The following is a 24,918-nucleotide window of genomic DNA, read 5'->3' as shown; positions in this document are numbered from 1 at the left end:
CGTGCTGAGTACCGAGTACTCGGCCGAGTTACCAAGTACTAATTGTTTTAAGAAGAACCATCGACACACATGTGATGAATTTTAAACTCTTTGGAATAGTAGTATAGGCCTCCTTGTCCATATAATAGTTTTTAAAACTAAATTCCTACTGAAATTTAATTACGCATTATATAAACAATTTTGTTTGTGTCAAAAATTTTACAAAACAATTATTTTTAAAATTAAAAACAAATAAAAGGTATGATTAATCAAGTTGGAATTAAAACAAATTACAGTGAAATCCCTCTAATGCAGACACTAACAGGACAATTTTTTTTTTGTCCGCAATAGAGAGGTGTCCGCAGGACAGGGGTTTAATAATGTTATTTGCATTGGAACTGGGGAATTAAAAATTGTCCGCATAAGAGGGGTGTCCGTTAGGAGGGGTTTCATGGTATACCAATCAATTATAGTTCTAGTCTGCCAAACATAAATAATTTTTAAAAGCAGATAAAACAACTGTGCAGGGACACTGCAGACACGTGTTTCTGACCCCCCATTACAAGGAACGTCTTTTTCAGTGCATAACATGTGAGCTAAAGAATGTAAAGACATACGACAAAAAAATCCGACTTTTGTCGGATGCCTTTAAATCCACGAGCTCCCATTTTGTGCATTGAAAAAGAAATTCCTTGTAACACCAAAACATGTGTCTGCAGTGTTCCTGCACTGTGCTTTTAACGTTGTTTTATTTCCTTTTACTTTTTAAGCAAAGGTATTTTTATATTTTTTATAACTAATTTTTGTTTGTAGCAAAAATCCATTTTTAATATAAAAATTCCATATTTTCTATACTTACCTTTTTTGCATAATTTTTAATAAATAAGTTTAATTAACTTTGGGGACATTAAAATAAAGATTTATTCCATTGGAGCATTACAAACTTCATTTTTCTCAAAATTTAAATTTGACTTATAAATTTTAATTGTAAATGATTGCAGAATATAAGCTTGCTCTTTTTTTAAAATAAATTTTAGTATGTGTCTTGGACAATATTCAATTTTTTGCAACTACTCGGTATTGGCCGAGTACCGAGTACTTGGCAAATTGGCCGAGTAGTTATCGAGTACTCTGTACGTCTCTAAATATGATGATGCTTATATGTCTAATATCTTTGTTACAAACATTCAGAATGATAATGAATGGGACAAGATTAAATGAGTCATCACTAAGTTTCAATAAATTTGCTTCAAACGTTGCCTTTTAGTGTCAACAGTGCATTTAACCATCCACTTAACTTGACAGTATTTTGGTTCTGTAAAGTAAAGCTACATAGTTTAGTTCTTCATGTTTCAAAACCAGATATTTATGTAAAAAAACCATTCAGTAGTGAATAAATCTTCTGATCCAAAAGTACTTGCTTTGTTTATTAATTTGCACATTTTAAAATGCATATACATTAATAGGTCCAGAAATTCCAGGACATAATGTTTGATTCCTGACATTGAACGTAGCTGTGAGGCGTATGGATTAGTTTAGCTTGCTGTATGTATGGGCACTAATGTTTCGAGTATTAGAATTCTCCTTTTTCTGTCTTCTATCGCCTGACTAAAGATCTTTATTCTCTAAAACCTTCAACAAATTAAGATAAATTCTGATAAATTTAGCAATCAAGTTTTTAAGAGTGATGGAAACGAACTTTGATGCAATTAAATTGCGTTTTTTGAGTGGGCGTGGCTAAACCAGGAACGTGCAAGTTCGCTACTATACAGAATATAAAACATAAGAAATGTTGAAAATAAAAGTAAATTCAAAATGAGCGATGATCAAGCAGTAAAATCACCTCGCAAAAAAAAAAAAAAAAAAAAGGCAAGTGGCTGCAGCAGAAGTGGATGTAATGAAATTTCAAAATTCAGGTTTGATTTTGGGGATTGTTCAATTCTCCACTTTGAATAGCTTTTATGTGTTATATTGTTAAATCACTCACGATTTCTAATGCTCTTTTAGTTACTGTTACTTTCTCTTTGTCCAGGACAATTTTCCATGGCTTGAAATAAATTTCCATGACCTTCAGTGAAAACTTCAATTTTCCATGACTTTCCAGGATTTCCATGACCCGTACGAACCCTGGCCATTACAATGGGGGGCAGGAAGAAAAATGCAAGCCGTTTTCTGTGGCAGCTGATCTTCAGTCTGCAGGTCATCTTTATTTAGGAAATATGTAGATTTTTCTTATAGTATCCCCTATTTTCTTTAACGTACTGGCTGTGGGGGGTGCCTGGTACCCCCAGAAATAATTTTGGGGGATGCTGGAGCACCGCAACACCCCAGGAACTGGTGTCCCTGCTGGCTTAAATTAGTATTGTTTAGCCCAGGACAAGAAATTGCTCTTTATCTGAGAATGAATGACCCATAACTTTTTAAACGACTTACGTAAAATATTGCAAATAAGACTTTCAATTAACATTTTCATTTTGTTCACAAAAAAGGTAAAAAAAGAAAAAGATACTTTTAATTTTACAAATGTGTATTCGGCAACATTTCGTATTGCAATGTCTTAGTAAAATTCAATTCAAACGAAGCATGAGATAGCAGGACATTGGTTCACAGAATATTTAAAAATAATTGAGAGAATTGCCAATTTTCAAATTGCCATTTTTTTTCAGCATTCAGCAGGTCTGGGAAAATAAGTAAATAAATAAAAAAAAATAAAAATAAAAAAAAATAAAGACAAGCACTAGATATTAAGAAATTATTTAATTTGACTACAATTGAAGCAAAATAGAAATATTAAAAATATGAAGCTTAGGAATCTGAAGGTTTTCATTAGATCGCTCTCTTATTGATAGATTCCTATTTACAATTAGAAATATAATTTCTTTGAAAAATTATTTTCTCTTAAATATTGCTAACAATTTTTACAAGTGCAAATATATTCACCATATTACACAACAATACCGCAGGTTAAAATATCCCCGCCATTAAACAAATATGCTACAAGTTACGATGCAGTCAGCCACATGATTGCAGGGCAAAGAGACTAAGGAACGAAGTCTTGAAGAATCATTATCCTTTTCTTTTACAGGCAACCAGTCACGTGACAGCCAATGTTATTGGTTTTATCTATTTACAAGCAAAGTTTATGTTTAGTTCAGTTTGTTATTCTGTCACTTTTATGCATCTGAAAGACAGGATCAACAATGAGCGACATTGTTGGAAAAGATTCCCGAATCCAACTGGATGTGGAGAACAGGTTGACTACGGCCAGCATCAGTCAAGTTTGTTCTATTTTGGGGCGGGGGAGGAGGAGGCAATCGTCTCGTGCTTTGCTTCTGTCGGTTCACTGTAAGAGGTAAAAATTTAATCAATACATTGGAATTTGGGATGTCCAAAACAGATTTTAATACCGTATTACCCTGCACTATACGGTATGCCGCAAAACCCGGGAATCACCAAATTTTCAATGCCACTTGCCTGGTCCTTTCCGGCAAGCCGGAAAAATTGAGGTTAGGAAAAAAAATACTATAAAAATATTACCGTATTACCCTGCACTATACGGCATGCCGCAAAATTTGGGGGTCACCAGATTTTCAATGACACTTGCCTGGTCCTTTCCGGCAAGCCGGAAAAATTGAGGTTAGGGAAAAAAAATACTATAAAAATATATGTTCAGCTTTAAATGAATATAAGTTATTCGACTCCCGATACAACCCGATCCGACTTACGCGAAATGGCTATAACGCGTTTTTCTAACCGGTAAAGAATTTTAGATCTAATGCTAATTCCTCGCCCGCAACACGCACATTTTCTGAAGGGAATCGCAGTGTGTAAGTACAGTGAAACCTGCATAAGTTGACCACTTTCGATGCACTACTTTAGTAGTCAACTTATAGAGGTTGAATTATATGATATAGATCTAATTCTATTGAGAATAAAAAAAAAAGCTGGTCTTCAACTAATCACAAGTCACAAAACTTCATTTAAAAAAAAAGTGTCATTTAAAAAATTTTAAGCCTGGTTGTGCCATGCCACTTCACTGCTGCTTCGCTGGGACTGATAATAACTCGGGGGGGGGAAACACGACATATGTATTCATTGCCGCTAACAAACCGGGGGGGGGGCATACGAACGACTACCCACTTTCGGCCACCCTCCCCTATGCAATACATTTTTTTTTGAAAGAAGGTTATTTTCGGGATTTATTAATTTTTTCCCTTACAGTAGTTGGCTGTCTGATTGGAACTTAATGGGGAAATTTACTTTTGTTTTGTTGCAAAATAAACCTCAAAATATCTGGCATGCGAGAAAATTTGAATTTCCCAGCATGCTGGTCAACCTCGCCTTTTTCCGGATGCCGGATAATGCGGGGTAATACGGTACATTGAGAAACCGTGAAGTATGAATGGGTGAGAATGAACAGCAGAAAGCTTAAATGGTAAAAACAGCAAATTAACAAAACAAACAAGACAAAATGGAACTCGGAGTCAAAATTTATTACACTATTCTTTGAGAAAAAACCGTTAAGCAATAAATTTCTTCAAAGCCCCCATAACAACAAATTTATTATTATGGGAATAGTGATCCTGATTAATTGTTTTGATGTGTACGAGAGTGGCTGAGATTTTTGAGTTACAAAATTTAGAATAGTTATTTGAATTTTCTCATATAGAACGTTCAAAGCAGTAAAAGTATACCTGACTATTGTAAGATTTCTGACAATGGAAAACGTTTTAATAAACAGGGATGAGAGTGGTCAGAGAGCAAAAAGGATGAAATCCAAAAAAATTTCGTAAAAGGGATGATAATCAAAACTGCATCAAAATAGAACCTGGAAATTCAACAAAAAATGACTAATTTACCAGTTTTAAAGGTAATACCTATTAAATTAAGTGTAAGTAATAATTCTGTACAATAAGCTGCATTGTACCATTTCTTCCAAGAGTGTTTATTCTTAAATAAATCTGAATTTTGATAAAGAGGCAATAATTTCAAACCCTGAGTCTTTGAACAAAGGGTTGGAGGAGCCAGAGGTCAATCTTGGCTGCATCACATAATAGTGTCAATTTTTCAAATTGTTTAGAGAAAAATACATTTTTTTCATTAAAAACATTTGAGTTTACAGTGTTAAACAAGTGTGAACACAAATTTTAAAAGGAGGTCTGTATGTAAAGGAAAAATCTAAAATTTCCCTATGTGGTAGAACATACTTTTCATAGTAAGAACTGAAAATAAATATATATAGGTATATAAATGATTGGTTATCTTTTTCCTTGCATTGGAACTCAAAATTTGTTTTTAAAAACTTCCTAATATGATTTCGGAATCAAAAGAACAACTTACAACTGCCTTATTTAATTATGAAATCCCAAAACTTTTAACAGACTGTAAAGCCTAAACCATTTGAGATTCATCATAAATATTTTTCACACTTTCTTAAATACACACACAAAAAAAGGTAACCACGCCAAATTTCAATAAAATTTGAGACTGTGGGTGCTGAGCCACATTTTTTGATTGACTTTTGCATTTTTTCTAAAATAATATTATTGAAATGATGAATAAAATAAGCAGATATAAGGTAACATACAGTAAAAAACCACCCAACATCAAAAATAATTGAAATACTAGCAGGATGCAAAAAGATTGAAATCTCAAACGAGGCATGCAACTTTCGGCGCAGTACGAGTTTGACGTCGTTGGCATGATTCCAAAACATACGTTTTTAGCAGATATTGCAAAGGATGAAGATTCGAGGGGAAAAAGTAAGAAATCGAGGATTAAAAATTTAAGAAAAATTGTATTCTTTTCCGATTTTTGAGAAAAATAGGGCTTGAAAGAGGCAAAAAAAGAAGGAATAGGAGGAAAGGTGTTAAAAGTCAACAGAAAAAGCCGGAAAAATCTCATCCCTGAATAAAGATCTCGTTTCATTGCAGAATAAGAAATTGAAAGGCTATTTTTTATTTTCAGAAGTGATATTAAGTGGAACAGGTAATATCCCATTGGAAAAACCTTGAACCCATATTACGATTCATTACAAATAAAAGTAGTTAATATGCATACCATTTTCTGCGTGAATAATTGTTTTAATATATTGCTTATATGTTATTTTAAAAACAAAGTTCAAAAATAAAAAGGGTAATCATTTTTTATTTAAATAAATTAACCATGCTCCAGAAATGACACTTACGCATAATGACAAATATGGCTACCTATATTTTAATTAGACAAAAATCTAGATTCAGTAATAAATTAATGTTTTAGCAAAAACTGAACCATTTATTTATGATTTTATACTTTCTAACAATTAAAAAACTTACAGCATTAATCAGATAAAAGATAATTTTATTTAAATTTAAGACAATTTTTGACAATAGTTTAAATTCCACCTTTTACAGCAATATTTACTGTATTGCTCTATCCAAAAATTTTAAATTTAACTGATTTGTCTAGTAAAAGACAATAAAACAGTTTCTTTAATAATAATAAAAACGCAGATGAACTTATAAACAAATTATAAAAATTTCACCACATGATGCATTAGGATGAAAACTAATGTTTAAACTGAAGAAAGAAGCTTAAAATGTAATTATATTACACTTACATTTGCTAGGATAACTTTTCTGAATGTTCATGAACTTGTCAGGTTTTGGCAAATTTTGTGCTGGGCAAAACATAGATTTAAACCTTTCTTCAAAATCTGTTTAAAAATTAAGAATACATAATTAGCATAGTATCAGAATTGACCTTAAAAATTCACATAAAAAAAACATCAGCTCTATGGTATAATAGGTAAAAAATAATGCTTTGATGATATGCCGGAATAACGATTAAATTGTCCGTCACACTTTTTTTCTCTTCCGACATCATTTTTTGCTTGGCCGTGAAAATTGTGATACTGAAAATGTTAAAATATTCCTGATTTTATGTTACCTTTTTCGGAAACTCTGCTTAATAATTTAACAAACAGATGAAAAGCCTTTTTCATCTACAGGACTGATACATACGTTTTCTTTTTTAAATTTTTTTTAGAAGACAAATTTGTTTTACAGCTGTTTGAAGGTACTCGGGCATTCTTTTTGTTACGTCTTAGTGTCCTTTGTCAGTGAAAGAAATTTTTTCCCACCGTCAAGTCTTCTTTTACAAGTATGGCCTCAACGCAAATTCTTTTGATTTGGATATAATATCCACTCCTGATGATGGTAATGAAGACAAAGAAGAAATAATAGAGGATGTTCCCACAGATGATCAAGTTATTCAAAGCATAAAAATTTAAAACAATTTTCATTTGCAAATGTCAACCAAAAAGCAAGTTTGCAAAAAAAAAAAGTTGTATAAATGAAATTGCATTGAAAAACAAAAAACAAAGTTACACATTTGGTCCATTAGTTAATTGGGTAAGTATCAATTTTTAAACAATATTATACCTGCCAACCCTGCAAGGAAAAAATCCTGGAGATTTTTTATGATCCCTTTTAGAGACCTTTAGTACAATCACATCTTTGCATTATATAATTCATTGAAACACAAAACGGAAGAATAAAAGTTAAATTAATGCTTAATACACAGTTAAAATTTACTTTTGATCTGACTTAATAAGCATTCATAATGTAGCTAAATTGGATAAGCTTTCAAACCATGGAGTACATACGTCTGGACAATCTTTACCAACACAATTTTAAAGGATTTTTTTCACAAAATTCCTTAAACAAAGGGATTTTTGCAAAGATTTATAAAATTCAGTAGATTTTTAATTATGTAGAATTGGGAAATCGAGAGAAATGCTCAAAATCCAGAAAACAACTGGAAAAACCAGTAGAATGGTCAGGTATACGAAATGCTTAGATTTTCAACAATGCCCTAGATTTTAAAATTTCCCACTGCGTACATTTTTTATCACTAGTCGGACAGGATAAGTAAAATTGGAGTTCCACTGTACTTTTTTTTGCACATGTAAGATAGAGGAAAAATTATAACATAAAAAATAATTTCATGTTAAAGCACTGGCTTTTCTAGTTAGGTGAAATTCAATGCACAAGAATGCAAACTATAATGAAGTTTTTTTATATGAATGATTAAAATTTGCATAACATCAAATTGAGAAAAGTCGATTCTTACCAGCCGACTGTTTCATTGAAGATACCCTAGTTGGCGGCGTAGGTGCCATGTTAGTTGCTGGCATTGCTTTCAACTGTGATGGTGGAGCAGGGTGAGCAGGAAACTGGTGCTGTGGTGGTGGTGGAGGAGGAGGAGCCGGTGCCCTTGGAGGAGGCGGCCTGACTGGCGCCGATCTGCTATTCACCAATGCAGCTCGATTAGGAGGCGGGGGAGGAGCAATGTTCATTTTATTCCAGTGATTGCCTGGCGAGGAATTTGTGCCCATTTGATTGAGATCATTTGGTGCACTATTGTTCCTTGGGGGCGGTGGAGGAGGCGGAGGTGGCCCTATGCTTTTGGCCACGGGCTTAGGGGCACTATTATTGGCAACAGACAGTTTCATGGAAGTAAATCGTGAGTTGTGACTTTCCCCGGTTCCGAAGCTCTGCCTCCGGAGGATGTTCGGAGGCTTTGACGGCGGGGGAGGAGGCACAGATTGGGGTGGAGCAACGGGACTGCTTTTGGGGGGTGGGGGAGGTTTCACATTGGGAGGCGGGCGAGTAAGGCGAGGTCTCTGTCCGAGGTTCGTCTGAGATGCAGAGCGCTTGACTGTCGTATGCTTCACGGATGAGTCCGGTTGCACAGAGGGTTCGACTTTCGTGTTGGATCTGAAGACAGGTTTTTGACTGGCTGGTGGAGGAATCGGAGCAGGACCTTTGAAATTGACATCATTAGGAAAGTTTGGGTTTCCACCAGATGCATTGAAATTTTCTTTAATTTCTAAACTAGGAGTCCGATAATTTGCAACACGCGGCTTTGATACAGGACTAGGAGGTTGTGAACGACTTCCACTCAGTTGCCCGACCCGCAAATGATCCAAAGATGAAGCACTACTGCCAGACTTTATACTCTGAATAACTAGAGATGATGGTGCACTGTCACCTAGAAAGATATTTTGGTAAATAAAAATTTTCAAACATGATAAAAACAGTTAAGTTCATATAATTAGAAACAATTGTCTTTATTTAAAACAAAATTTTCAATAGAATATTTAAGTTTCTTGAAGAGCACAATATAACTGTGATATGAGAATGTCTTCAGAAAAGTATTTGAAGTTCAAAAATTTTGTACAGCATATTATATATTTGATGTCAACATGGGAACAAGGGCAGGCAATTATATGAACTCCATTCGAAAATTTTTGCAACACGGTTTTATAACTCTCATTTAAGTCATTTATTTCTTCCCCATATGAGAAACTCTTCAAAAATGTTTTATAATATTTCCCTCCAACATAGTTCAGTAAAAAAGAATTGAATATTTGAAAATAAAGCAATTTTTTTTTTGAAATGGCAGGAGTTAATTGTTCATTTACTCTAAGAAAAATCTACATTTCACCTGTTTTAAATTTAAAAGTGATGCAGTACTTGGAATTGAAGAAAATAGAAAATTGAAAATGGAAAGTTCCAACTAGTTACATTAATTTTGTTATTGGTACGGTAAAAAAACTTTTTACATTTCATTTTTTTTTGAGCCAGAGCAGGTACATCCAAAAACACAACACATTGGTGGTTTTGAAAATTGCCTTCTGAATCATCTTTGCACTTCAATGCTGGTTTCGGTCTTCCGATAAAATTTTAGGACAAACTTCCTATATTTCTCGCCATACTGTGATTAATTAATCACATCTCCAATACAAAAAAGGCAGCATGTTAGGGACAGTTAAAGTGTGAGTACATTTTTTTCAGAAAACCTGAAGTTTTGAAGCACATTGTACAAATGAAGGTGTATCGTTTAAGGAGTAATATTTGCTTTCACATATAAAACTTGTTGCAAATAAATATGAGTGTAAAGCTTATAGAATTCTAAGCCCTGTTCTTTTCAATGTAATGATAAATGATTTAATGGGCACTATTTCAAGAATTGTCGCAGGCATATTTTGCTGTTTACTGATGACATAGTAATGAGTGCTACCAGATCTGACTTACTGGCTTGGAAAGTGTACTTCAACAGACCTTAAATATCCTGAGCACCTGGACTTATGAAAACAACATGGTTCAATTGTTCTCCCTCAGTACAAAACACAACATCCAACTTCATTTGAACCCAAAATTAACTTGGAAGAAGCATATTGTTACAGCCGTTGATAGAGGATATTCAAGATCAAGACTACTAAAACGTTTAGCAGACGTTACTTGGGGCTCAACTCAAGATGTTTTGTGTACTGCCTATAAAAGCTATGGTTGACCTGTTATTGAATATGGAAATGAAGTTTTGATAACTGCCTTAGATTCTTTAAGACAACACGTTGTGATTGATTGCTGGGGGTGCTCTTAATGGAGCTCCAGACAGAGATAAAACCTTTCAGTCAAAGATGCCGATAAAGCACCATAAACCTTGCTGAAAAAATCCTGCACAGAAAAAATAACTTTCTACCTTATTATAGACCAACAAGTAAGAGATTAAAATCACATAAGTCTTTGAAAATGCTCATATCCATTTCTGTAGAATAAAACTATTTAAACTTAAGAAAACGGGGGAAAGTGTTGTGCTCCAACGGATTCCGAGTCATTGTGGCATTTTCAGAAATAAGCTGTGGATCAACTTGCTAAGGCTAGATCTCTGTTGGCCTTACCAGATCTGCATAACATTAAACGAATTGTTTTTAAAAAATTAAGAACATGATTTTTTCATATAGTGACACAGCTATGGATAGAGAGTGGAACTCCGTCATTCCTTGCTCAAGAAAAGTAATAGAATCCAAAATTCATTGCTTTGATCTGTTGGAGTGGCTTATTTTTGTGTTATCATTGGACATGACTATTTGCAAAAACATCTGCATAGAATTGGAGTGAAGGATTCGTCCTGTTGTCCTCTGACTCGCTTGGGTGAGAATGATGGTAATCATCTCAGGAACTGCTTCATTATTTTAAAGTTTTTAAACAACAACTCAAAGAGCGCTTAATTCCCATTTTCATTCCCATACTTCATCAAATTGGGCTGCTCATTGATTAATGGCAGAAAAACCGCAGATAGGCGTAGGATTAAAAAAAAAAAAAAAAAAGAATATTGTGAAGGAAAGCAAAGCAGACCCAATTTGCATTTGAATTGACCCCCCTATCCCCCCTCATTTTGATTTCCCAAATAAAAACAATAAGGAATGAAGCTATTAAGTTATAACTAAAATTTTTGCTGTCTAAATATGTTTTACTTTGGAGTGTCTAATAAGGCTGAATATTCCGACAGATTATTGCAATTGACTGAAAAAAATGGCCAGATACCACTGCATTTAAACATACAATACAATGAAAATGTAACTCATCTAATCTGTTCAACATAACTAAAGAAGTTCACTTCTGCATTCTCATTAAAATGAAGTTAAAAAGTTGTTTCGCATATGATTGGGAATTTTACAATATCATATTAGCAAGTTTCATGACAAAATACAATTTATTTCAAAGCAAAATTCAAAAGTGAACACATATTAATTTTTAACAGTAAACCTTGCTGTTATGAAAAAATATTTACCATTACGAGGAGTTGTAGGCCGCAATTTTGGAATGCCTTGGGCAAATAATCCCCCAGGAGGAATAATTGGGAATGGGCCATTAGATTTACTATCTACAGTTCTTTTATTTGAAGTACTTGAAGATGTTTTACCTAATTAAACACAAACAAAACATTAAAATAGCTGTAGTTGCTACTAAATAATAAGAAAGAAATGGCAATAAAATAATCTTTCAGTAATTTAATATTGTTCGATTATGTTTTAATTAATTACTGTTCAATTAATTCACTATCAATAAACATGCACTTTTGATTTGAAAACTTTACAAAATTTTTGAATGAATTAAATAACAGTTATACGAGTAAAATAAACAGCAGAACTTTATTTATCCAGTCATCAGTAAGGATAATTTATGATAGCAAGAATGTAACTAAAGAACAGAAACATTTTTTTTTTTTGATCTGTAAATAATTCAGAATCTGTGTGCACATGCTTCTCTTAAGTGCCACATGTGTTTGAAACAGGAGACGGTAGATCAATTCTTTGTTAAGAAATGATGGAAATTTTTTTATATCTTTAAGAATGTTATAAAATTTAAATGTAATTTTGTTATAGAGCATGATTTTTTGTCGTAATGAATGGTAAGTCTGTTTATTTAAAAACTTTTTTGCTATTATTCCTACTACTCAGATTTTTTATTCTCCAAATAGCTTGAGGTCCCAATTAGTCTGTATAAACAAACTGTATATTGTATACAAAATACTAACAATCCAGTAATGCTATTCAGAGACTGCAGTTTCATCCTTGTTATGAACTTATTAATCTAGAATAGACAATAAGCGAGCTGGAGGCAGATGTCATCTCATTAAAGCTGAGAGTGCCAACAAACTGGTAGCCAAAAGAAATTTGGCACACCAGCGAGAGTCTGCTAAAATGGTGTGGTTCAATGCGTCAACTGAGGCAAAGCTTGGGCATCAAGCACTAAGTTACCACTCTTACGTCAGCTAGGTAGTACTACATGACGACAAAACTACAGTCTGGATAGCCTAACTGGGCTATCCATATTTTGTATGTAGTTCTGTCTTAGTCCAGGTTTAAGGTCGGTAACTTACTGCTGTATATTGTATGGTATTAATTTTTATTGCAACAATCACAGTTCACACCCTCCTTTGCATGAAAGGAAACCAATATCCTGAAATATATTGTAAAGTTGATGCCAAATTGGTCTTAAATATTTCGAGGTCTCTCCCAAAATTTTCAGCTTGACATCGGAGGCAAAACGAAAAGAGCAATACAGGCTTAAAATTAGTTCAAAACCATCTGCTCAATTTAAAGATTTTAAAACTTTTTGAAATCGAAAATACTTCATTGAAACCTAATTATCAATCAACACAATATTAATAATAATAAAAAGTTAACTGAACAAAACACATGTGAATTTGTAATACACATTAATCAATGAGAACAGCTAGCTTTTGATAACTAGGAATAAAAATGGCTTACCACCACAGATATTTTTTAAAAAATAATTTAAAAATTTTAGATACACTGCAAAAAAAAAAAAAATGTATTTTTAAAGCAACCATAGTTGTTTCCATAGGACATAACAGATGAAAGTCGTTCAATAGTTGTGGATACCTCTTAAAAAAATTACAATATTATAAACATAAAATTTTTTTAGAAGATGACACAAACTTAAAAAAAGTTCATCAAAGAGTTTAAGTTTAAAACTTTTATGACAGTCAACTAGACAATAAGATAAAATTCATTCCAGATTTAGGGAAGGCTAAGGTTTTCAGGTTGTTTGAAAAAGCCAATATTAAAGCAAAGCAGCAGCTGGTCTCAACAGTTGATAGACCTTGTTCAAACATTTATTACGGGACTCTTTCACGATTATCTGGCTCTTACAAACTATCTTCTCTTGTTATTTGAGGTAATTAAGTAGATTTCAAAAGCTTTCAGTTTTCTACTTAATGAGCAAGATTGCAAATTAAAGAAATAATTGTGTTGACTGGAGGGACTGACAATGCCAGTGCTTTTTTTCTAACAAAAGAAGTGCAGGAGCATTATTGTCCCTACAACTTATTTTTATGTGTAAATAGCCTGAATTTTGCCTAAAATGTTAAAATGTCCATGAAATTGAAAATAATTACAGTTCAGTTCCCGGGAGCTTCAATGCAAATTAAGCCCTGCAAACACCAGCCCAATTTAATGCTTAAATTTATTTCTTTAATAAATTTGAAGTATTCTTTACTTCCTGAGTCAGGCAGAAAAAAAAAAGGTTTTCTTTTATTGTACAGGTTTTGGTGCAGTCGACAGGTACGACGTAACCATGGACAGCTCTTGGCATAGCCTTTCCGATTAAAACAATTCAATTAAAGTGTCAAACTACGAACATCATCAATAGGCGCAAATAAGATCAAAATAGGCAACTAGTTTCAAAGGCAATCGCCCCATTTTTCAGTTCCTAGCAAAGAAAGAAAGACTTGTCAGAGTAATGCTGAAATACTTAAAAGACAGTTTCAAAACAAGTCAGGCTTCAGCCAGGGGTCTGGCCGGAGGATATTTGGGTCCGTTAACGGACCCTTCACATAAACCCGATCAACTAAAACGGACCTTTCACAAAATTCTGATAAACGGATCTTTCACAAATTGTTTGTTGAAAGAGCAAATCTGAAAGCAAAGTAACGCATATTTCCGTGTATAAAACCGATAACTTTTGGAACCTTTTTTAAAGTCAAATTAGAGGGATCAGCTTATACAAAATCTGCTAGTTTTGCAAAGAAAAAAAATTCTCTCTTGCAATGCTCCTGCAAGCGATAAATTATTGCTACTTCCAAATAAATATAATGCTTGTTGTTTGTTTCTTGGAAAGAAATTAACAGCTGAAAATAAGTTTGCATTTAAATAATTTTGTTTTTTTGTTTTATCACAGCTAATTAGCAGCGGTGGTGTTGGGTGTAGTGGGTGCTGTCGTGTTGTCCTTTGTTTCTGAAAAGATGTTGGTAAGCACTTCTCTCCCACTCATGATTTAATAAACAACAATAATAATAATACATATCAGCCTTTTTATGGGTGGGTGGGTGGGTGGGGTGCGATGTTAAACTGTTATTTTGGTAGAAAATTATATGGGTTTGAGTTTTCGATGCTAACAAGGATGATTAACTTTAAATAAATTCTTTTAGTTACCGTTTTTTCTTTAGATGTCTGCATTTTGAAAAATGCCGTCTTTTAATATCCAATGAGGGAATCCTATTTTGTTCTTTTTTGTTAAAATCACAGAATTTATAAGTTTTAAATGAAATTCTGTGATTTTTAAGTGCGTCTTGGGTCAAAAAGTAAAATGCTGAACCCTTGCCTGAATTTTTTTTTTTGTTACAATTATTTTAAATACTGTACAGAAATATTTCTAGTATAATTTAACGTAATGTAGAATTGTAGATAAATATTGATACCTGAGATAGCGATGCCATCGCTCCCCCTCCTCCCCTCCCCCTGCTAAATACTAAAAAACACCACGGAAAGATATTCTCAACATAGTTTAAATGATGCAGTTTGTGCCATCTCTAAATTCTAAAATGACGTTTTAATCTTTTTTTTTTTTTTTTTTTGCAAAATTATTTGAATTTTCACAAAATTAATTCATTTTTACAAAAAACGGACCCTGTGAAAAATCCTGGACAGACCATGCTTTAGCATTTGTTGAGTTACGATTGTCCGTAGAAATATTAGAGAATGCAAATTCAAGATCTTTTAGAGAAAGTGAAATGTGAGAAACTGTAAAAGACTAATATAAATGTGTACACAAAAAGCTTCCGAAAAATCCAACCCTCTAAAAGTGGAAAGTGCAAATAATCTAGTTTCAGAAGACTTAAATCTGTGATCGAAGTTTAGTCTCTAAGAACTTATAATTTTTTGTTGCTTCACATAATTTTCTAGCAAGCCTAATAAAAAATTAGCCTTGCTATTTGAGTATACACACAGTTTTGAACTTCAATGATATTAGGGGACATGATTCAGTTTTTTAACTTTATCAAAACGAAAGATGTAAATGTGTTAAATTTTTGTACGGAAAGCATGACCAGGGGGGCATTGTTTTAGGCTATTGAAATCTGAAGCTAATTAGGAATTTAGGAAAAATTATTACTTTAGTAGAGTTGTGGGCATTTTGAAACAGAGTATCGGGAGAGGCCGTAATGAGTAAGGAGGTGGATCGATAATTTTGAGGGAGCCATTGATCTTCATTAGGGACGAATAAAACAGATAGGACAAGACTAGCTGGGCCCAATGCCTGTTGCTGATCATCTCATTTGTATTTGTTTGCCCCATTTTTTCCAATATTACATTCACAGATAATGTAATAAATACAGGGTTGTCACTGAGTTTCATTACTAAAAATTGTAGGTTTAGTAGCCTACAATATAAAAGACTCCAAAATAGTCGATTGATGCAGAAAATAGTTTCTAAAGCATTTTTTTTAAAAATAGCATTTATGTCATAATAATGTAATAAATTTTCAAAAAGAAAACAAGAAAAGAAAAAAGAAACTGTAAAACAGTCTTGATTTTTTTTTCTGAAGAGTAGGGAGTAAACTGACAACTGAAGATTTTGCCAAAGGAAAAAAAAAGTATTAATACAAGTAGTCACTTTTTCACTGTAATAGTTGCTGTTTTTCACAACTGAATGAAAAATAGTTGTTTTCGCCCAAATTTGGCAAATATAGCCTTTGCTTAAAATAGTAAATTTCCCCCTGATGATCAAATGATAGGAGCAAAATAGGAGCAAATTTATCTGGTTTTTAACCATGGTTTTTTCTTTCAGGTCAAAATAATAAATGGGGGGAAAAGTTATTAAAGTGATATAATTTTAGACTTGTATTTCAACAGGTTTACAGGATAAATATTACTAATAATTATCAACTTGATCGTTGAAAGATTGGAGTTTGTTGAAAATAGCGATTTTTTTTTCAGAGGTGGAGAAACCGTAATGAATGGTACCCGATTTCTGACATTAATGCATGAAAAAATACCATCAGAACACAACTAGATGCAACCACCCAATTAAAATGCACAAAATATTTTTAAAAAATCATAAAATTACCTTCAATGGCGGGCTGACTTCTGTCATTTGTCTCAGCTTTCTTCAATTGTGTTCCCTTCCTGATCTGTGAAAGTAGAGCATTTCGATCAGGAGGTGGTTGAGAGTTGCCTGATTTCGCCCCAGTTGGCAGCTTAGGCAACGGTGGAGGTGCCGGCGGAGGAGGTGGTGGCATATTTAAAATGAAAGATCACACCACTTTGGGGTACACTGAAAAAGCTAAAAGGAGAAGTGATATTAAAATCTATCCATTCAAAATAAATGGAATACATAAGCAGGAATAAATACTCAACTTCAGTGATTTTTCATTCTGTTCGGAACATTTACGTTAAGTTCTAATTTATGTAAAAAGGTACAAAGCAGAACACTTTTTTTTTTTTAAATACAATAACAAAGAACATTTGCATATACCAAAAAAAAAAAAAAAAAAAAAAACATAGGTTATGACAAATACGCTAGATAAAGTCCATGATCCAATGCAATTGTCATTAAAAGGTATCAAAACAGATTTGGATAAATTTGCTTTTATGTGTGAGACCAGAATTTCCTGCTATTACACAGTAAAATGTTTTTTTCGTTGAAGGTATTCAAAGCCAGGGGCCGATCTAGCTGAGGCAGGAGCGACAAATGGGGGGGGGGGCAAGAGGGGCAGTTGCACCCCCACATTTTTCACTAAGAATAATAATGAGTAAATTCAATTTAGATAACGGGTCATTCCACGTCAAGTCAACCACAAAAATGGGATTTTAACACCCACCGTCTTGGAATTTGATAAAACTTGGTATACTTCATCCCCTTTATGGTTATAAGCAACCCCCTAATTTTTTTTCTTTCAATATCAATTCGTTTTGATTTTATAGCCTTTTGAAATTCGGCGATTTTGCATTTTTTATCATTTTTGAGACACTCAAAACTGAGAAGATGTTTATTAAAAAAATTGTTTCTTGGTAAGTAATGCTATAATCTTTCTGAAAATTTTTGCATAAAATGTAAAGACTTTGAAAATGTTGATAAAAAATATCTTAATAGTTTTAGTTCACATAAGAAATTTTTAAAAAATTAGAAAAGTGAAAATTTTAAATTTTTTTTGTTAAAAAAGGTGCTGACATAATTCTGAATTTCAACAAGAGGGTCAGCTTTAAAAATCATAATTTTTTTAAAAGATGATCATGAATATGTATTCTAACTTATCCAATAAAAAACATTAGGGGACTTTGAGGGATTCTGCCCCCCCCCCCCATTCTGAAAAAAAAGCAGGAAACATCATACAGACAATCTCTTCCATATTCTTAAAAACAGAATTGTCAGCAATTACGACAAAAATTCAAATATACAGTGTGTTGAACATCGGACTCAAATGTAAAAAAAAATCTAAGTTTCTTTTTCATTTGAAATAACTTAAAATATGGGGTAGTTCCACCCCTAATCTACCGTAAAAATGGGATTTTAACATGTACCACCTCAGATTTTGATGAAACTTGGTATACTTCCTTATTTTGTGGTAAAAAGCAACCCCTTAGTTTTTTTTTCTTTCAATCTCAATGTATTTTGATATTATAGATTTATCAAATTTTTTGATTTTGCATTTTTTGTCATTTTTAAGACATTCAAACTGAACTGTTGTTTAATGGGGAAAAATTGTTTCTTAGCAACTACTAAACTTACCTTTTCGGAAATTTTCATAAAAAATGCTAAGATTTTGAATATTTTTATTAAAAATATTATAATAATCTTGGTTTATACTAAGAATTTTTAAAAAATTGGAAAAAGAAAAATTTTGATTTTTTTTTTTTTTTTTTTTTTTTGGTGAAAAGAGCCATTGTCAAATTTTTAACATCAGGGTCAGTTTTAAAAATCATGTTTAACAATGAAAAATGATCATGAGTATGAGTCCTAACAACCCCTATGAAAAAAGTTATGGGTCTTTTAGAGATTCTGCCCCCCCCCCCCCCTCTTCAGAAAAAACGAAAGCATCAGAGAAAAGCTCTTCTATGTCTTTGAAAACAGAGTTCCCAACAATTATTTTTTAAAAAATATATATATAAAGTGTGTTTAATATTGAAGTCAGACATATAAATTTAATATTTAAGCTTTTTTTTAAATTTGAAATAGTTAAAAATAGTTTAAAATATAGACATTCTGAAAATAAGATATCATGAAATTTAAAAGTTACAGACAATAATATCTGCATACAGATTACTGCATTTTAGTTAAGACAACGGAAAACAAAAATTAACTCTTAACACCAATTTATAATCATGCAGTTTCTAGCACTTTCAGGATCCCCCCCCCCTCCCACCTAAACCCTTATGTTTGAGAAAAATTGCTATAGTGGAACTGTATTTTGTAGTAAGTTACCGCCCTAATTCTCCTGGCTTGCTAATTCTGTATTAACTACCAGTTTGTTTGGCTCTCTTGGCTCCCTTAAGAGATTTTTCGCCTCCAGCTCATGTGATTCCTATTCCGGGCTGATGAGTGCTAAAAAGCACGAAACTGCAGTCCTCGGATGGAATAACTGAGCTGGCGGTGTATTTTCAGTATAGTGGAACTGTTTTTCATTTTAGTGTTACTGCTGTACAGCAACAAATTCATCCTTTTCATTCCTTGAAAATAGTTAACACCCCTTAAAAGTTAATAGCTTGATTGCTTAGTAATAATATATTCTAAATAAAGTAAATTACCTTCCCCCCTCCCTTCATAGCAAATGAGGAAATAAATTGCATCTCTCATATTCAATGGATTTTTGTATATTTTTTAATGAGAATAAGAAACTAAATTAGTATTTGCAAGGGAAAAAAACAATATTTGTCCGGATTCCCCCCCCCCCCCAACATAACTTGCATCTTTTCCTCAACTGCTTTTGGGAGTGTACACTAGTGCAATGCAATTAAGTGCAATAAATAGAATAGAGAAAAGAAATTAATATAAAATGTGCTATTTCAAACTACAACGGAACCTCCATAACTCAATAAACCAAGAAAACATGAAAAAATTTCGACTTAAGTGGACGTCAACTTACTGGGGTTCTAAAAATTTAATTCCTAAAGAGTTTCTGTGTGTACAACTTACTTACTGATGCTTAATATTCACATTATGAAAACTAATTCCAGTAAAGGAATTTTCTATTCTTTTCGTTTTCTTTCTTTGAAAAGTATATAGTAAAATCAATAATACAGTAAAACCCCTCCTAACGGACACCCCTCTTATGCGGGCAATTTTTAATTCTCCAGTTCCAATGCAAATAACATTATTGAACCCCTGTCTTGCGGACACCTCTCTATTGCGGACAAAAAAATTTATCCCGTTAATGTCCGCATTAGAGGGATTTTACTGTATATTTGAATATATTGTGAAGCATAAATACATAATTGTTGAAAAGAGATAAAAGCTTCTTGTTAGTCATGTCTGTTAAAGATAAAAAGTCCTGCTCACACTTATTTAGAATACAGGTATAATTGTGCCTTCTTTCTCTACAGTTTGGTATATTTTATCCTATCCTTTTAGAATTGCACTAACAGCACAGAGTGGTTGCTTACTCCCCTGGATAAAAGATAGAATTCTCTAAAAGAGATTTCCTAAAACTCTGAGAAAAAGTTAATATGAAAGAATGTTGGTAGCAAAAATTGAACTAGAATAGCAATTGGGTGTGGACTGATAGGGGGTTCTCGCAAATGTGTGTCAAACTAGATAGATTTTCCGTCATTGAATTTGGCATTGGGCCAACCCTAAGAAAAATAAATGTCCCAGTTACAGGGGTTATCAGTGTGTCCAGTTACTGAAGTTTCACTGTATTTAAACAGGAATATTTAGAGTAGAATGTTTATAAATCGTTTGTATAAAATAAAAAGTGGCTTTAAACAACATACCGCAATTCAGGGGCGAATACAGAAAAATCTTTTGGAGGGAGCACGGGAAATTGAACTTTTCTGGGCTAATCAGTTTGATAAGCGGAAAACAAATCCATGTTTCAGTTTGATATTGCATTAGATTAATGAAACAAAAGCTCTGCGAACTAGAAGTGTCTAGCTTCGAATTTGTCTTTTAGTCTGTTCTTTGCACAGTTGGTTAGAGAAATCATTACTGGACAGATATCAAATTTTTACTTGTATTTGGCCTAGATCTGATTACACACAACACAATAATTCGAATGACATACATATTTTCTAATCTTCTTAGTAGGAAAACAGACATAAGGTAGAAGGAATTTAAGAACTATGAGCTGGTATTTATAGGATTTGTGATACTTTGTATTAATTGCCTAGTTATAAATTAGAATTAGATGATTTCTCTTTTAATTTCTATGTTGTCTTAATGCATACTAAACAATAATTTTTAGTATGCATAAATTGTTGTAGGAAAATTTCGAATTTCGCGATAACCTGTTTTTATTGTTTATTATTAATTTATTTAATTAACTACTTTCAATTCAAAAAAATCTTGAGTATTAAAATGTTTAAATTTGGGTTCAAACACCAATGTATGTCATTATTCAAATTTTTTTTGATGCTATTAGTAATTAGCTAAGTTTGTAAGATTGTGATCGATTTTTTTCTTTTATCAAAATAAGGGGGGCAAGGGGGCAGAATCCCTCAAAGTCCCCTAAAGATTCTCATTTTATATGTTAGCACACATGTTACTGATCATTTAAAAAAATATATAAATTATTTTAATTTAGACCCTCATGCCAAAAAATTAAAATTTTGAAAATCATTTTTTTATTGAAAAATTTTTAAAATTTTCAGTTTGTTAATTTTTTTCAATTGCTGAATATAAATTCAGATCTTTGATATATTTTTTTCTAAAATGCTTGAAGTCTTAATGTATAATGTGAAAATTTTCAAAAACTTTTTATCTTTAGTTGTTGAGAAATAATTTTTTTTGCAAACAGCTGCAGTTCATTCTGAGAGAACTGTGAATGACAACTAATGCAAAATCTCAAAACTTTGAAGGGTCATAAAATAAAAACAATTTTAAATAGAGAAGAAATACTTTAGGAGGTTACATAGGACTATGAAACATAGAAGTATACAAAGTTTCATTGAAATCTGAGATGGTGGGTGTTGGGGTGTGGTTGAACTGACGTGGAATGACCCTAACTTACAAAATCATTTCAGAATAGAAAAAACTGATGGAGAATAATTGTTTGCCTTAACTAAAGAAGTAATCTCTTTATATGGATTAAATATTTCAAAATTGCGTACTCTACAGGGGGTGCCCATCCCGCACAAGCTCAATGGCGCAAATCCCCCCCCCCCAAAATTTTTTTCTCCCTTTCAAATGAGGTCAAAGTTAACACTTTTTGGAGTTTCTAATTCTTTTAATATTGCAGAAATTAGGTTTTTCAAACATGACTTAGGAAAAATTTAAGTGGAACAGCCTCTGAACCTCTCCTCCTAATATCATAGAATATTGCTTCCGTTTTTAGGACTTAAATTTTGAAACAAATTCCAGCGGAAAGCTCCACACTCCTCCTCCTGTAAAAATTTCCAAAGTTATCTACAATTGCATTTTTGGAAGTTAAATTTCAAAAAATTTAGGGGAGAGAAGAAAGAAATTGATTTCTATCTATTTTTCAAAAAAAAAAAAAAAGTCCTAGAGTTCTATCTTTTATTCTACCGTCAAAAAATCAATGAAATAAATAATAGATTCGGTTTTATTATTAGTAATAAAATATTTACTGTAGCTTTTTTTTTTCTTAAAAATCTTAAGGATATAACAAATTTTCTCGGAAAAGATATACTTCAATTTCAATTTAAAAAATATCTTTTCCTCGCAAATAAAAGTTCAAAGAACATATCCAGGAATGTATCTTAGTTACCCAATTTAAAAAAAAGGAAGTAGTGCAGTCTCAGAGACCTGACATCCCTTATTATGTCCTAGTTTTTTAACTTCCCTGTTACGAGAAAAAAACTTATTTCAGCATAAAAAGTTGTAAAACTTTTCATTGTAGGTATGTGTTATGCAAAAACAAATGAAACTTTACCCAAAGAAAGCATAAATAATTGTCAACTTTGGCACCCCAATAGAAATTAATAACTAAGACACTGACACCTATGGCAACTAAAAACAACCAATATTTCATGAACACATAACTTATCAATGTATTAGCACTCTAATAAGAAAAAAATGCAACAAAGAGTTCGAACGATATTTTCATTGAATTCAGAACTTGATTGAACAATAGACTTTAGAAGAAAATGCATTTTATTTTGTGCATCATTAATTTATATTGAATGATTTAAAGCTGCTTTAAATCAGTAAATTAATTAGGCAAATAACTTCAGTTTTGCAATTTTGCACATGAACATTAATGGAATGTTGATTATGGTAACTACAAAAATAAATTATTAAACGCAACTTGAGGTAGATGAATCATAATACCGAATTCAATGAAATTTCTTTCACGCAAATCTAAAGAAAATGTTTCACAGAAAAAGCACAAGAAGGATTATTATAATTGTAACCAAAAAATTAAACGCAAGAAGTAAAAATGAATAGTATGCACAGGAAGTGTTATGTGTCACACATTTCTAAGTTTCTATGTCCAGGAAGTTGACAAATCAAATCGCGGAGTACAAAATTCAAAGATACATTTTAATAGATGAGTAAGTGTGAAAAGAATTGCATGAAATAAAATATTTACCCATGTAGACAACATGAAAATAACTCATTTTTACACGCAATGTTTTTCTGCAGTCATAAGAACTATTCATGACACTTGAGAGTAAATACCACCTAATGCATTATTTAGAAGATAACATTTGATTGCAACTTTTGGAAATCGGTAAATTACATTTGAAAATAACGATACACCTAAATTTTAACAAATTTAATAAATATTAGAGCTATATTAAAAAATATATTTGACTTATTACAGAAGCCTAGACCCATTTCCCATTACATATCTTATCTGCTTACAACATTGAAGATTTTTTTTTAGGTGATGCCAAAGGTCAAAAAAGTGAGTAAAAAATTGGAATTTGATACAAAGGCTTAAATTCTTTCGATGTTTACATTCCTTGCATCACTTTTGTAATAAATATGTTTATTATGTGATGAAGTTCTTAATTTTATATATATTTCAAAAGCAGTTTTCAAATTGCGTAATATTTGGATGACGACATAATGGTGAATCATTCATTCACGCATCAAACGTTTCAATGACCTCCTTTTTATTGCTTATGATAGTTCAAATAAATATCAGCAGAAAATAAGTCTTCACGCGTACTTATTCATTTTTAAGATATTTTATGAGCTTTACCAGTTTCATCATTATTTCATTTAAAATTCGTTTATTTAAAGGGAAAAAAAATATGTGTGTGATAAAAACACTGTGGAAGAAGAAAAGAGATCTACTTTCTTGTGTTTCAGCCTTTGCTCATCAGAAAATTAGCATTGAAAAACTGAATCAAAAACACCAGCAGATGAAAGATTGAATGGAACATTGCCACTGACCGAAGTAACATTGAAACGTTTCTTTTACGTTTCATCACGATGCTAGTGTAGTGGTCGAAAAATTATTTCCGTGTCCGAAGCAACGCATCAAAACGTTGATTTAAAGATTCGTTACAAAAGCATTTTTGAAACGTTGCATAACGTTTAAAATTTACTCAAATTAAAGCATTATGAGCCAGTTGAAAAATAAACGTCTCAAAAAATTACTAATCACTATTCGCTGCCTCCTGCCATGTATTCGGCAAAAACCTTGGTACCTTGATTTTCAGTAGTAAACATCGTATTATAGCTTGTTGTGTCGACATTCCTGCTATGCGGTGATCTCTGGTCCTCATTTGGTTATGAAAATATTTTATACTAATACTGGATCACTTATTTTTGACTTTTAGCGGTAAGTACTTTTAATTTTTTCATTGATGTATTATTCTGTTGATATTCTTGTTTATTAAAAGAGTTATTGTACTTTTTTTTAATGAAATTCCTACGTTAAAACTTAAAAAAAATTAAATAAAATTTTAAAAAATAAAACTTTAAAATTACCATCACCAAAGACTGTGTAAAACTGCGTTCATGAAACTACAAGTTTCGCAACTTTCCCGTTGGAGAACCTCCCCACTCCCGTCCCCCATCAGATGAGTTTTTTTCCCCAAGATGCTCCCCTAAAACTATTTTCTAGTTGCGCCACTGATTGCTAAATGCATTTTCAGAGCAAAGGAGAACCCGTGAAAATCACTACTTATGCACAAAAATATTAAAATAGCTTAATCACATAACAAATGTATAAC

The 24,918-nt window shown here is 32.3% G+C and overlaps 1 protein-coding gene across 1 annotated transcript; it reads right to left on the bottom strand.

Moving 5' to 3' along the window:
- Window positions 1-2,719: 2,719 nt before the first annotated feature.
- On the bottom strand, window positions 2,720-23,573 carry LOC129216994 (uncharacterized). The gene is made up of 6 exons (XM_054851219.1): window positions 23,322-23,573; window positions 16,682-16,897; window positions 11,602-11,733; window positions 8,095-9,015; window positions 6,581-6,676; window positions 2,720-3,322 (listed from the first exon to the last, which is right to left on the bottom strand). Exons 2-6 carry the CDS (start codon window positions 16,851-16,853, stop codon window positions 3,174-3,176), a joined length of 1,470 nt encoding a protein of 489 aa, XP_054707194.1. The 5' UTR covers window positions 16,854-16,897; window positions 23,322-23,573; the 3' UTR covers window positions 2,720-3,173.
- Between the last annotated feature and the right edge of the window lie 1,345 nt (window positions 23,574-24,918).

The sequence above is a fragment of the Uloborus diversus genome, chromosome 2 (genome assembly GCF_026930045.1).
Source record: "Uloborus diversus isolate 005 chromosome 2, Udiv.v.3.1, whole genome shotgun sequence".
NCBI lineage: Eukaryota > Metazoa > Arthropoda > Arachnida > Araneae > Uloboridae > Uloborus > Uloborus diversus.
This window is presented reverse-complemented; position numbering and strand designations above follow the sequence as displayed.

Coding starts and splice junctions, on each gene's coding strand:
- LOC129216994 (XM_054851219.1), bottom strand. CDS start 16,853: ATGCCACCACCTCCTCCGCCGGCACCTCCACCGTTGCCTAAGCTGCCA. Junction 6,677..8,094: donor TTCAATGAAACAGTCGGCTG/GTAAGAATCGAC, acceptor ATTTTTAAACAG/ATTTTGAAGAAAGGTTTAAA. Junction 3,323..6,580: donor GAAAAGTTATCCTAGCAAAT/GTAAGTGTAATA, acceptor TACCTCTTACAG/TGAACCGACAGAAGCAAAGC.